At 47.5% G+C, this 15,121-nt stretch overlaps 1 protein-coding gene across 1 annotated transcript in view; it reads left to right on the forward strand.

Annotated features, from left to right (window-relative positions):
- Positions 1–1,028: 1,028 nt before the first annotated feature.
- The window catches only part of LOC311520540 (cytochrome P450 2D15-like), a 35,073-nt gene continuing 20,980 nt past the window's right edge, over positions 1,029–15,121 (forward strand). The window contains exons 1-5 of the mRNA XM_084628082.1: positions 1,029–1,479; positions 2,803–2,974; positions 3,450–3,602; positions 3,903–4,063; positions 5,633–5,806. Coding sequence (XP_084484208.1) covers positions 1,267–1,479; positions 2,803–2,974; positions 3,450–3,602; positions 3,903–4,063; positions 5,633–5,806 — 873 coding nt within the window. The 5' untranslated portion in view covers positions 1,029–1,266. The remainder of the gene's footprint in view (positions 1,480–2,802; positions 2,975–3,449; positions 3,603–3,902; positions 4,064–5,632; positions 5,807–15,121) is intronic.

Here is a 15,121-nt window from a genome sequence, read left to right on the forward strand (position 1 = left end):
TGGAATTGGAGAAGGTTCAGAAAAGGGCAACAAAATTATTAGGGTTATGGAACGGCTTCCATCTGAGGAGAGATTAATAAGACTGGGACTTTTCAGCTTGGAAAAGAGGCGACTAAGGGGTGATATGTTTGAGGTCTATAAAATCATGACTGGTGTAGAGAAAGTAAATAAGGAAGTGTTGTTAACTACTTCTCATAATACAAAAACAGGGGTCACCAAATGAAACTAGTAGGTAGCAGGTTTAAAACAAACATAAGAAAGTATTTTTTCACACAATGCACTGTCAACCTCTGGAACTCCTTGCCAGAGGGTGTTGTGAAGGCCAGTACTATAATGGGGTTCAAAAGGGAGTTAGATAGATTCATGGAAGATAGGTCCATCAATGGCTATTAGCTAGGATGGGCAGGAATGGTGTCCCTAGCCTCCGTTTGCCAGAAGCTGGGATTGGGTGACAGGGCATGGATCACTTGCCTTTGGGGCACCTGCCATTGGGCACTGTCAGAGGACAGGATACTGGGCTTGATGGACCTTTGGTCTGACCCAGTATGGCCGTTCTTATATTCTTATGATTTTGAAGAAAGTGGGTTGTAATTAAATTCTTAATGATTGATGTCTAATTGTTATAATTCCAGTCATGGAAAACTCAGATGCTTCTTAAGTAGTGCTACTGTGATGGTTAGATACCACAGGGATGAGCAGATATATATATTGTTTAAAAAAAACCTAGATATTGATGTCAGAGGTAACAAAGCCAGTCAAACCTCTTCCTTTTTAGCTAATTTGCCTGCTATAATTCTACTGCTGAAGTGGAGAGAGTGGGAGGGAATCAAGAGTCCTCACCGGTACATTTTTTGGCTCCAACTATCACAAGATCGGCCCCCAGCTGTGACTCCTCCTACAGATTTTGTGTAAAATTATGGCTTGCGTAAAGTGAGGACAGGCACACCTTCGTCACCACTCCTACGAGGTCTGGGGAGGAGTTGAAGAGAAACAATAACTACACAGCCCGGCACTTTGCTATTTGTAAAGTCCTGTGTAGGCTTATGGCACTTCATTCTTAGAAGAGAGGGCGTGACTAGAATAGAATAGCTAGCAAAATAGATAAAAACGGAGGGAAAGGAAGAGAGAGATGGGGAGAGTGAGAGAGGGAAAGTAGGAGAAAGAAACAGAAAGACAGACTGGGAGAAGGTGAAACAGGAATAGGGAAAGTGTTGGAGGGGAAAGGGAAAAACGTATTGGGGGACAGAGTGAGGTAGGAGAAACACAATGGAACTGCTCTCCTGGCTCGGGTCCCAGCTCCCATCCCTCTGGAACAGCTTCACAACACTTGGCCTCTCTTGTGCTGTCTTTATCCTGCTTTTCGATCACATGAAGCGCAGAAAGAGATGGAACAACTACCCTCCGGGTCCTGTCTCCTTCCCTTTCATTGGGAACTTGCTGCAGATCAATTTCCAATGTCCTCGTCTTGCCTTAACAGAGGTAAGTGCCAGAGGGACAGATGCCTTTCACTGACTGGCAGAGAGGGTTGGTGAATAGCAGCCATGCCAGATCAGTTTCTGGTTCTTGTGTGGCAGCTGAACTGCACCTATTATTTACTGCATTGCAGGAAGATTTCAATCTATAAAAGGAGAAAAGCTAAACAGAATAAAAGCAAGGCAAAAAAAATCACCAATTTTCATCATATGAACTTGTGACATCCCCCTCTCACTGTAGGTGGGTGGTTAATTGTTGATCAGTAATACATTATGGAACCATATGTACATCAAAACTGTAAACCAGTTTGCATCGTTCACTATACTTGTTAAAGTAAATGTTAACATAAAGAAAGCATTGACACTAGTTTGCACTACTCTAATAGTTGAGAAAGCAGCCATGTAAGTGCCTTATTCCTCATTTGGGCCCTTAAACTAGGACTTGGACGCACCCTCCCAAGAAGTGTGTGTAAATTGGAGAATTACAGCACTTTAGCAATGGGTCCCATACACAGCTATACAGTAGAGCTGGTGGGAATGTCTTCATTGAACCGGTTTTTAGACCAGAAATGCTGGTTTTGATGACTATTCCCCGGGGGTGGCCTTTTGAAGGGAAAATGTGTTCACTTTGGAAAATGTTTGTTTCCGAGTTCTTCATTTCTAATTATTTTTATATTATTTCGTAACACATCAGTAGCAGTACTATTCAGAGCGCTATTACCACTGACATGTTATGGATAAAATGTAATCCTATGCAAATAAAAAAGCCCCATGTAACAAAACAGCATTAGAATCCAAACGTCCAGATTTCAAAATGACATTTTGAAACAAAAACTTTCCAAAACAGAACTTTTTTGGAAATTTCAATGTCTGGGAAATTTGTTTTCATTCTGATTCTAACTGGAAACAAATTTCAAAATGTCAAAATTTCCCGCTATCTGGAAATTGAGTTTTGACCAGGCTAATGGACAGCTGAGTATTGGTGCAGTGAGACAGTACTTTGAAACCCAACAATGTTCTTTATGGACAAATAGCAGTTGGGAAATGAAAGTGGCCAGGGAGAGGGACACTGTTTGCCTTTCCACCCAAATCCGCACAGCATGGTATGAGAACGTGGTGCTGAGCTAGATCCCTCCTACCAGAATTGGGCATATTCCCTCTTGGGTTGACAGCCTTGCAGGGATTAAGCACTCTGCAGTCAAAGCCCCTGTGCCCTCTGCTTGCCACAGACTATGCTACAGTGTCTCTCATTTTAAGCTACAGCCTGTGTAGCTGTTTTTAATTTTTAATCCTGTTTTTCTTTTTTTCTCTTTTCTCTCTTACTTGACAGCCCACTGAGAAGTTTGGAAAGATCTTCTCTCTTCAGGTTGGATGGAAAAATGTGGTCGTGCTGAATGGGTTAGAAGCTGTAAAGGAAGCATTAGTCCAGAGATCAGAGGACTTTGCTGATCGACCACCCTTTTCTTTATTTGACCATTTGGGCTATAGAAAAAACTGTGAAGGTAAGTGTCCCTCGAGCAGTTAAAGCTTCTCATAGTCCTGGGCAAATTTCCCATCTCCTCCATGCACATCAGTTCTTGGGGAGCACAAACAACATGGCTCTGCTTTTCAGCAAAATGGATGCCACCAGCAAGAGCCTCAAAGGCCATCTGGCATTATAAACTTTATTTGAAAACCTGTTTCACAGACAGCCCCTAGAGTCACAAAAACTGGAAGTACCAGGAAATCTGGCCCATGGAGCGGTGTTGGGAACTATTGCTCTAGCTCACACAGCTTCCCAAGGGACCCAAGCCCATTTCTCCCCACAAGTATCACTGTCGTGAGCCATGTGTACAGTGGCACAGTTAACGGGGAAATAATTAACTAAAAAGAGTAAATCAATACAACAAAACCAACCCTTTTCCATTTATTAAAGCAGCAGGGAGGGGTGGGGGGAACAGGTGGCTATGTGACTAGTATTTCTTTGAAACCCTGCAGGGATAATGATGGCAAGGTATGGCCGTGGCTGGAAGGAGCTGAGGAGATTCACACTCTCCACCTTGAGGAATTTTGGGCTGGGGAAGAAATCCCTGGATCAGCGCGTGACTGAGGAAGCTGGATATCTATGCTCTGCGTTCAGTTCTAAAGATGGTATGTTTGGGAGAGTGGAAACTCTCATATCTCTAGTCATAAAGCAGGGAAGGGGGGTGCTCTCAAGAGTAGGGTACATGGAGCTGGTGGGAAGAGCAATTCTAGAGGAGGAGGAAGAGAGGTTTCCATGTGAAGATGATCCAGCCACTGTGGAGGGGATTCAGCTAAATAGCAAGGTGCAGTGCATTTCCCACTTCCTGTGGTGTTGGAGGGTCTCGTTGAGTACATCCCCATGTAGCAGCAGGCTGCAATCCTGGTGTGCCTCCTAATTTCCTGGGTTGGTTCCTGTATCTTTTTCAGGCCATTCTTTCAATCCACGCTTCCTCATAAACAGTGCCGTCGGCAATGTGATGTGCTCCCTCACTTTTGGCAACCGCTTTGAGTACAACAATGAGAAATTCCTGAGGATGCTACATCTGATAGAGGAGGCTTTCAATATAGGAGCTGGAATCATGTCCCAGGTAGCCCACAAAAATCTGATTGTCAGTAAAGATGAAACCTCTTGGTTGCCTGGGTGGGTCCGAGGGGGATGAAGAGCTCACACTCCATACGGTGTTTTAGACAAAGGTGCCGTGGTGCTTTTGATGCAGGGATTATGAACCAGTTTGGATAAAACAGAAATCTCCTGAAACCCGTCAAATGCTTTCTGGCTAGGGTTTGCACATGGCTATTTCCCTTGTGTTCCTCTGCATTTTCTAGAGGCAGCTGGGGCAGGAAGTGGGACTGCTGAAATGCCTGGAGATAGGTTGGTCTCTTCGGCTTTGTCTACACTGGCACGTGAAAGACAAAACTTTTGTCAGTCAGAGGTGTTAACAAAACATCCCCCAAAAGACAAAAGTTTTGTCGACGACAAGCGTTGGTGTGAACAGCGCTTTGTCAGCAGGAGTGTGTCCTGCCAACAACACTAATGCCACTCTTTGGGGGTGGAAGTTTTCTGTCGGCAAGAGAGCTCTCTCCCGCCGACAAACAGCAGCTACACTGCACGCCTCTAGCGTGACGCTCAAAGCTGCGTAGTGTAGACATAGCCTTAGTATTTCTTGGTCAACAAGAGATGTGTACAGGAAATTCTAAGGAGGGCTTGTTATCGGGAGATTTCCAGCCCAGTTTGGATGAACTGATGGCCTGGGATAGTTTAGAGAAGTTTCCTAATTTGTAAGGGTTTTTCTGAACAGAACATCTAAAACTTAAAACAACAACAACAACAAAACCAACCCCCGACTTCAATGCTTTTCAATACAGTAAGAGAACTCTGTGAATATTTTTAGGGAAGGAAGGCATCCAGAACCTCCCACCTTCTCCCAACTGGGAACACAAGTGACTTTGCTCTATGTGATTTTTGCAAGAAGCTGACTTTCAGACTGGATCTTACTACTATCTTCTATATCACACACACATTCTTACAAAAGAATTAACTATCCCATTAGTACAACCAAGATCAGGGAATGGCGAGTGAGAGACTTTCCTCTCCTCCAGAAAACCAGCCCTTCAAGGGAACTCCGCCTTACAGGCCCTTGGCCATCACACTCAATAGATAGCTCAGGAGAAAAAAAAAAGGTATATGAGCCCAGCCCATAAGAGTCAGTGACATTTATCCTGAGTAAGGACTGCAGCATCAGGGCCAGTATTTGTAACATTTAAAATCTCCCTAGAGCCTTGAAACAATAAGAAAAGTCTCAACAGTAATCTTTCCCCTGTCCCTCCATTCTTTCACTGTTCTCCTGTTGCCACTGTCATGCGGATGGGAGGCTAGGAACAGCCCGTAACAGAATGAGTCTGAACTGAGGAGGGTGTTTACTCACAGGGGCAGTTAGTCAGATGGTTAACTTACATGCAGACAATGTTGGTCAGAACACATTGTATTGCATGGTGGAGGGAGCAAGGTAGGGAGCTCCAAAACATTTACCCAGTGTGAAGTCGGGGAGCTGGCCTGTTGGGAACATTCCATCCCAGTTCCATTTCTTCCCCCGCCGAGTATCTGAGAACTGCCTTTCTTATCTAATGCTTTTCCTCTCCTGTCTCTTCCGTCCTAGATTCTGAACATGATGCCTTGGTTGTTGTATATTCCTGGGCCTCATCATAACATCTTCCAACCCTATGCTGATAGCTTTGACATCCTAAGAGAGATTGTGAAGAAGCACAAGGAGACCCGGGATCCAGGCTTTACCAGAGACTTCATTGATGCTTTTCTGGAGGAGATAGAAAAGGTAGGAGGAGACAGACATGGATCCATATTTTGCTGTTTGGATATGTGTGGTTGTGATGGAACAACCTGTCAGTTATGCTGAGACCTGGACCCTGCAGGTCCTTTCACCCGAGTGTTGCCGGCACCCAGTGCCAGAGGCGAACAATAGCAAGGTTCGTTGCCCGGTGTGCGTCACCCAATAATCACAATGGGGTGGTGAAGCAGAAAAGTTTATTTGAAGCTGCAAAGAAGGTACAGGGAGAATAGAATTTTAAATCCTGCACACAGAGCAGGAAGTTACACAGGTTTTTATATATATATATTTTTAGCATATTTATTTAATAGCAAGCTGCCCTAAGTATTTATATAGTTACTAGCTAGTTTTTTTGTTTTTTGTATTATTTGTTAAACCATATATAAAGCTGCTTTATTCAGCATTGTTTTTTTATATTTGCTTTGTTTGGCCTTGTTTAGTTTCAGGCAGTTTGACTTTGCAACATATTGTTGCAGATTTTTAGCATAACTGCTGCGAGTGCCTTCAGGCGGGGGGGCCAAGGACACTTGGGCCTAGTGCGAGGGGGCATCATCGACACTCGTGGTCTTCCATTCTCTCGAGTTACCTAGTGGCCATGCCCCAGTGTCCCCAACAACTCCCGCCTTTGAGAACACTCAACAGCCTTGGCTCTGAGTTTTTTCACTTGGGCTACTTATTTTTTTACAATAGGATTTTGCATAAGCACTTTGTGAAAGCCCTGAAGAGAATGACTTATTAACTTTTGCAAAAGGGCCCTGACACATGGGACTGCACAGCATAATACCAGTAATACAAGCAATACAGAAAAAAGAAATTTTAATAACAGGCTAAATAAACCACCAAGCCAAAACGACAAACCCCAGCCTGAAAACAAGGTTTGCAACCAATTGCTCTCGGGGCAGTATAGGCAACCTGTGCTCTGGCTCGGGCATGGGCCTTAGGCTGTACCACCTTTTTATAGATTTTATCATTGCTATTATTTATATATACATAACATTGGGGCCTGACGAGGGCACAAACCCCTTCTTGGGATGCTAAGAGATAGTCCAAAGCCAGCCTGTTTTGGAGGGAAAAGGTCCTGAGCTGCTGTACCTTTTTTTATTTAATGTTTTTATTGCTGACTCTAAATTATTAACCAAGTTTTTTAACTTTAAGGCAATTTTTTAAAGTACCATTTGCAGCCTTACAGTATAGCGGCCTACGCATGCCATGGCTGGCCCAGTAAACAGTGGCGCTATTCTCAGTACAGAGCACCCTACAAGCTTCTGGGTTGTGAGGGGATTTTTTATATTGCCCTTTAATGCTGTAGTCAGTCGCCGCAGGGTCTTTTTTTGTGACTTAACAGAGGTATTTTGGGCATTTCTAATCTTGCCTTTGGGCAGTGTGGCAGTTATTGACAGATGAGGAACTTCATGAGCTATATAAGAGCTATCTGTTCCGTTGGCTGGCAGCACCTTGTAAGCCTTTTGACCACATACAAAACAGTGACCCTATAGGGCCCAGTAAGGACTGTTTTTTAAGGGGATTCCTGGGATAATTAAGGCTGCTTTGGCTGCTTTTTTAAACAGTTTATATGCCCCTAAGAGGGCATCCCCTTTTTTTGATCGGGTACAAGTGGGAGTGTTTCTAATTGTGCTGTTTAAATTACACTTGCCATAGAGACTACTACAAACCCACCATTGGCTTGCTGCATTGGAGATATTAACTGGACGGCAAGTTATATTTCTAAACCTTTTTTCTGTGGTAAGATTATTTGTAAGAGTTTTTTTAAAAGGGGAGGAACCATTACACCCACACAGCTGACCTTTTTTTTTGGTCTTTATTTAATACTTATTAGCCCATTGTGTAATAACACAGGAGCTCTTTCCCACAGGACGCCCATAGTGATTAAATTGGTTTCGGGTAAAACATAATACGCCCTCAGTGAGTATTGCAACTGAATACTCCTGGTCCTGATAGGTGGCTTGCTGTAAAGAGGTCTTGTTTCAGAACGGCGAGTCCGTTCTTTCCTGCTCTTTGGTGGCGGCTAATTCTGCTAGGGTCAGGGGCAGCATGTCAAGGGGCATTCCCGTTCTGGGGGACAGTGGGGTTGGAGCACACACCCAGCAATCAGTCTGATTTGTTAAAGTAGCAACTTGGTGCGCAAGCGAAACAAAGGAGTTATGCTCCCGATATGCACGGTTTGGAAATACCAATACAGAGAATAACAATGTTACCCAATTAATTATCACCAGAGTCTTCCCAACCCAGGGTCTCCAGGACCTGGGTGGGCCCATTTTAGCATTAAGGTGCCCACTATTTGTGTCTTTTAAACAGTAGCTTTAGCCCGAGATCGTCACTAGATGAGGAGTCAGCAGGTTGGACAGTCCACTGTCCTGCTGACAAGGGGGCAGGTACTGCCTTCAGACGAGAGTGATGGATCCAGTTCTTGTGTCCCTCGATCTTTGCCGCTGTATGGGAGATCAGCAGGACGGTATAGGGTCCTTTCCACTTTTCCTGGAGAGGCTCATCTTTCCAGGTACGAACAAGCACAGAGTCACCGGGCTGTAAGGAGTGGACGGGAGAGTCCCAGGGGAGAGGCTGGGAATCCTTGTATACCTGTGAAGAGACAAGAGAACAGCAGACAGGGAACACATATACTGAGACAAAAAAACCATCAGCCAGCTCCCATTCCCCTGACAGAACTGGGGTGCTATTCATAGGCCATGCCCTTCCAAACATAATTTCAAAGGGACTAAGCCCTAATCGACCCTTAGGGAGAACGCGGATATGGAGTAGGACGAGGGGCAAAGCATCAGGCCATCGCAGTGAGGCTTCTTGGTACACTTTTGAGAGATGCCGTTTAAGGGCCTGATTGGTACGCTTCACTACACCACTGGCTTGCGGTCTCCAGGGCGTATGGAGTTTCCAGGGGATCTGTAAGGCATGTGAGATGCTTTGAATGATTTTTGACGTGAAGTGTGTCCTGTTGTCAGATTCCATCCACCAGGGGAGTCCAAAGCAAGGAATGATCTCCTTAACAAACTTGAGGGCCACTGTTCTGGAAGTGCAATTATGGCATGGGAAGGCTTCTGGCCATCCGCTGAACCGATCCGCTATGACAAGGAGATATTTGAACCCTTGGGTCCGGGGAAACTCAGTAAAGTCTATTTGCCACATTTGTCTGGGGCCCGGAGTGGGTTCCAGGGCAGCTGGTGGCACAGGATGTCCTGGTCGGGGGCTATTCTTTTGGCAGACTAAGCAGTCCGCTTGTACCTGGGCAGCCAGGGGTCAGAGTCCAGAAGTGATAAAGTATTTTCCCATTAGTTGGATAAGTGCTTTCCTGCCAGCATGAGTGGTTTGATGTAGTTTTTGCAGCACCGGCCGAATCAGGCCCTTTGGTAGGAGGACCTTCCCTTCTGAGGAATGGAGCCATCCCTCCTTTTCCTGGAGAACGAGTTTGTCAGTTAGCTGTCTCTCCTCCCCAGAGTACTGAGGGGTTGGAAGCTCCCCTACTGATGGGATAAGGGCATGCATATGGACGTTCTCAGTCTGAGGGGATGGCAGGGTGGCAGCGTGCTTAGCCTCTCTATCTGCCCGGGCGTTACCTCTGGCCACATCTTGGTCTTCCCTTTGATGGGCTTTACAGTGTACCACCGCCACTTCCAAGGGAAGTTGTATGGCTTCTAGGAGCCGGAGGATTTGGGGCCCGTACTTGACTGGGGAGCCTTGGGCTGTCAGCATTCCCCTTTGCTTCCATTGGCCAGCATGAGCATGCAGCACACCAAAAGCATACTTTGAATCAGTAAAAATGTTGACCCGCTTTCCTTTTGACAGTTCAAGTGCACGGGTCAGGGCTATTTGTTCGGCAAGCTGGGCAGAGGTCCCAGCAGGCAAACCTTCAGCTTCCACAGTGTCATGGAGGGTCACAACAGCATAACCCGCCCTCCTTTGCCCATCTTTTACAGTACTGCTACCATCAGTGTACCACTCATAATCTGCATTTGGGAGGGGTACATCCTTTAAATCCGGACGGCTGGAGTACTGGACATCTATCATCTCTGAACAGTCATGTTTCTGTTCCTCTGTTTCTGGCAAGAGGGTGGCTGGGTTAAGGGAGGGGCAAGGCTGTAAGGTGACTTCAGAGTTCTTTAACAGCTTAGCCTGATTCTGAGCCTGGGTGAGCCAGAGCCCACCCTTTGCATTCAGTAAGGCTCGGACCATATGGGGAGTATAGATTTGCATAATCCCTCCCAATGTTAGCTTTTCGGCTTCCTCAAGCACTAGGGCAGTAGCTGCAAGTGCCCGTAAACATGCCGGCCAACCCTTTGCAACCTGATCCAGTTGCTTAGAAAAATAAGCCACGTCTCCATGCTCCTAACAGCTGTGTGAGCACTTCTAGGGCCACCCCGTTTTGTTTATGTACATACAACTGAAACGGCTTAGAGAGATCCGGCAGGCCCAGAGTCGGGGCTTCCATTAACTGTTTTTTAAAAATTTTAAATGCCCTGTCAGCCTCTAGGGTCCAATAGAAGGGGTCATGATTTGCTCCTTTTACACAGTCGTACAGGGGTTTAGCCCATAGTCCAAACTCTGGGATCCATATTCTGCAAAAGCCTGCCATACCCAGAAATGCCCTGAGCCGCTTACAATTACTTGGGGTAGGAACTTGACAGATAGCTTCCTTCCTTTCGTTTGAAAGCTGATGCTCCCCTTGCCGTATGTGGAACCCGAGGTACTAGTACTTCGTGCTAGCCGATATCGCCGGAGTCCAATAAAATTCAGGAGGCTCACGGTGGCTTTAAGGCAGGGGGTTTGGCCCACAGTGGCAGTTAACAAATCATTTACATACTGCAGAAGGAGGGCCTTTTTATTATCCCACTCCTCTAGGTCCCTGGCCAGAGCCTGACCAAAGAGGGTGGGGGAGAAGATCTCCTGTGACGGGGTGGCAACTGGGATGGTAAAGAAAGCATCTTTCAGATCGAGGACTGAAAAATGGGTATACTGTCCCCCTGTAGAAGCCAATAAGGTATACGGGTTAGGGACAAGAGGGTGCAGAGTCTTAACCCGTTCATTGACTGCCCTTAGGTCCTGTACCAGCCAATACATGCCATCAGACTTCCGTACGGGTATAATGAGAGTGTTCCAGGCTGACTGACATTCCCGGAGAATACCATACATTAGGAATTGATTTATAGTTTTTTGTAAACCTTCTTTGGCTTCCCTCTTGATTGGATACTGTTTTACTTGCACTGGGCCTTTCCCTGGTATGAGCTGAATAGTAATGGGGGTCTGGTGGGTGGCCTTTCTGAGATCCCTGATGCCCACACGAGGGGGTACACCTGGTCTTCCCACAGGCTCCATTCTGGGGCTTGCATGGCTGAGGGCTCAACTGCAAGGGTCATGATCCATGCATTCTCAGGGGGTAAGGTAAGGGTTATTTCATCCTCAGTAAAATGCAGGGTGGCACCAAGGTGACAAAGCAGATCCCGTCCCAGCAGAGGTGTTGGACACTCAGGGAGGTATACCAGCTTGTGGGATATAGTTCGGTTTCCCAAAGCGCATTCTGCTGGGGCATACACTGGGCACTTGGTGTCTCTGCCTGTGGCTCCCACCACGGTAAGGGAATCTGCTACTGGCAACTGAAGGGGTCGATTTACGGCAGTTCATGCCACTCTAGAGTCCACTAAAAAATCTATTTCTGAGCTTCCCACCCGCATCTTTACTCGGGGTTCCAGGGATAGGGTGGTCCCTCTCCCCTGACACCCCTATTCCTGTTCCGCCATCGCCATCATAGAGGCACACCCCTTTTCTTTCCTTTTTGGGCACTCATTTTTTCAGTGTCCCTCTTGTCGACACAAGGCACACTGGTTGCAACCCAGTTGTCTCTCCTGCGAGCCCGGACGTTCGTGTCCACGGCCCCTTCCTCCCCGGCCATTTCCCTTAGTGCCGGCCTGTACCGCTGTTACCATCAGTCTCACTTGCTTTCTCTCCTTCTCTGTCTCTCTCAGACTATAAGCTCGGTTTGCAGTTTCTAAGATTTGTGCCATGATCATGCCCATTAAATTCTTTTTTTTTTGTAACTTTTTTTTAATATTAGGGGCTGCTTTGCTTGTAAAAATTCCCTTAATAATTGATTCAGTTGCCTGATCAGTTGCCTGCGTTAGTGTTCTGTTGAATCGTGTCCTGAATATGCTGTAGAAAGGCCCCTGGGCTTTCTTTTAAATCCTGCATTACTTTATATGGCTTTGCCCAATTATTATGTCGGACAGCCAAGTGATGGAGTCCATGCAAAAGCAACTCCTTATAGGAGGTAAGGCGGGTCATATCCCCACGATCATTTGGATCCCACCTGGGGTCTGCTCGGGGGACTTGTGCATCTGGGTCAGGGACATTAATACGATCCCAGTCGTACCGTTTCTGCGCCTCCTCCCTTGCCTTTGACACAACCTGTTGTCTTTCAACCTCAGACAACAGGGTTCGCAGGAGGATGTTACAATCATCCCAGTCCGGCTTGTGGCTGCTACGACATCCCTCAAAAACTGAAATAAACTTGCTTGGGTTGGTGGAAAACTCTCCTGCCTGTGCTTTGAAAGCAGCCAAATCCATTAAAGGGCACATGAGTATAAACTTGCATAGTCGTGGCCGGACGCCTGTCCGATCCAGACCGGGCGACTTTAGTTTCGGTGATTAAGGGGTATAGGCCAACCACTGGGGACTTACAAGGTGTGAGTGTAGGGGCCGAAGGGGACACCGGCTCTGCCATTACAGTGAGGTTGGGGGTCTGGGGACTAACATTAGCTGTTACCGAACCAGTCGGAGTCAGATTACAGTGCTGTAAAATATCTGGTTGAGTACATAAAGCCAAAAACAAATGCGCATACATATGTTCATTTTATTTCCTTGTTTTTTGACAGAACAGGAGTAACTGGAGGATCGTGTTGTAATTAATTGACCCACCTGGTGGCCACCACTCCTGGTCCTCTAGTTGATATTGAGGCCAGTTAACTGTACAGAATTGTTTTAATTGACTCTTAGTCATTGGATCCGCACCAAATACCTTCCAGTTTGCTAGAATGCACTCTAGGGGCGTACACCATGCCCTAACCCCCGAGCTCTGTCCCTGTCCCATACCTACAGGGTAACTCTGGGCGTCCCCAGGTTCCAACAGAGCATACAATCCGGATTTCAAAAGGTTCCTACCTTATCCAAGGGACCGGTTCCTCACCGTCGTCCACAGCTGCTTCTCCACTATATGAGTGCGTTGCACCATTGTGCCCTCCGGGGTCGATCAAATCGCGTTTCCTCTGAGGCCCCCAATGAACTCACCGGTGTGCGCTAGGCGTCGGTTCTCACCGCAATCCTCGACCTCCAGGAGGGGTCCGGGCAAGGCTAAATAGCAGCCTTGTCGCCCACCCAGGGACGCCAAAAGCGGTTGCCGGCACCCAGTGCCAGAGGCGAACAACAGCAAGGTTCGTTGCCTGGTGTGCGTCACCCAATAATCACAACGGGGTGGAGAAGCAGAAAAGTTTATTTGCAGCTGCAAAGAAGGTACAGGGAGAATAGAATCTCAAATCCTGCACCCAGAGCAGGAAGTTACACAGGCTTTTATACATTTTTTTTTAGCATATGTATTTAATAGCAAGCTGCCCTAAGTATTTATATAGCCAGCCAATTCAGTTACCAGCTAGTTTTTTTGTTTTTTGTACCATTTGTTAAACCATATATAAAGCTGCTTTATTCAGCATTGTTTTTTTATATTTGCTTTGTTTGGCCTTGTTTAGTTTCAGGCAGTTTGACTTTGCAACATATTGTTGCAGATTTTTAGCATAACTGCTGCCAGTGCCTTCAGGCGGGGGGGCCAAGGACACTTGGGCCTACTACGAGAGGGCTTCCTCGACACTCGTGGTCTTCCATTCCCTCGAGTTACCTAGTGGCCATGCCCCAGTGTCCCCAACACGAGTGCATGCAGCAAAGAGCACAAAGCTGTTGCTCTCCAGTGCAAGTAGAGGCAACATGTAGGCACACACATGCAAAAGCACTAGGTGAGTGGAATTAGATCTCGAGATCCTCATACACCTACCCCCTTACACTCAAGGGCACATGGAAAAGGATGTCTAAGGAGGCCTTGGTTTAAGTGTAACCTCAGCTCACAAATGCGGTGCTTAGTTATTTAACAATTCACCTTATCTTCCCTGCCTCTGATTTATCTCGGTTCCAATAGCACTTCACTCCCAGTGGAGTGGTATATGGCATGTGTGAGAAAATGCCAATCAAAACGCAGTTCGAGGTCATTATTCACAGTGAGGTAGCCCCCTAAGCTCCAAGGCAGGATCAAGGCCCCACTGTGCTGAGTGCTGTACGGATACACTAGTAGACACAGTCCTGGCCCCGCAGACGTTAGAGTATAATTTGCTCTATTCTGTGTGATCCCTTTCACATTATTTACTGGCCTAGGTGTAAGGGGACTATTGCCCCCTTACTAACATTCAGTGAGGGCGTTTTAGTTGCTAGCTCCCAGTACTAAAAGGGGGAAGGGTTGATGGGGAATCAGGACCCTGAGACTGCCAGTCCCTAGGAGCAATGGGGAGAGGCCAATGCTCCAGGTCAGCCTGAATGACAGGGCGGGCAGGCTAATCAGGGAGTCAGGAGGCCAGGGTGGGCCCCATCCTCCGTGTGAGCTGGAATTGCCTGGGTCAGACAGAGTGGGGCCGAGCTAAGGAGAAAGCAGGGGCCCGAGCTGAGCTGGGGAGCGGAGCTGGGCCAGATCCAGAGGGACCAGAAAAGCAGCCCAGAGAGAGCAGACCCTGTGCTGGGAGCAGAGCTGCAACCCCAAAGCCAGAGGCACAGCCCAGAGAGAGCAGACTTGCCCTGGGAGGAGAGCTGCAGCAACCAGAGCCAGAGGGGCCAGAAAAGCAGCCCACGAAGCAGGTCAGTGCTGGGAGCCCAGTCACAGAAGCAGCCTGAAGAGCAGACCTGTCCTGGGAGCAGAGCTGCAGCCCCAAAGCCAGAGGCACAGCCCAGAGAGAGCAGACCTGTCCCGGGAGCAGAGCTGCAGCAACCAGAGCCAGAGGGGCCAGAGAAGCAGCCCAGGGAGCTGGAGGCAGAGCCGCAGAGACAGAGTGGTGGAGCTGGGGCTGGAGCAGTCCGGAGCCGGGTGTCATGAGCAGCTGGGGCGAGCGAGGGGGACCCTGGGCAGTGGGCCCAGCACAGGGAGACGCCTCAGCCAGGAGGCTCTGCAGGCCAGACTCAAAGGGGGATTAGTAACCCCGACAGGGCGGGGGCGACGCTGGGAAGAAGGGCCCTGCCACCTAGAGCCTGTGG

The sequence above is a fragment of the Lepidochelys olivacea genome, assembly GCF_965140295.1.
Source record: "Lepidochelys olivacea isolate rLepOli2 genome assembly, chromosome: 1".
Taxonomy (NCBI): domain Eukaryota; kingdom Metazoa; phylum Chordata; order Testudines; family Cheloniidae; genus Lepidochelys; species Lepidochelys olivacea.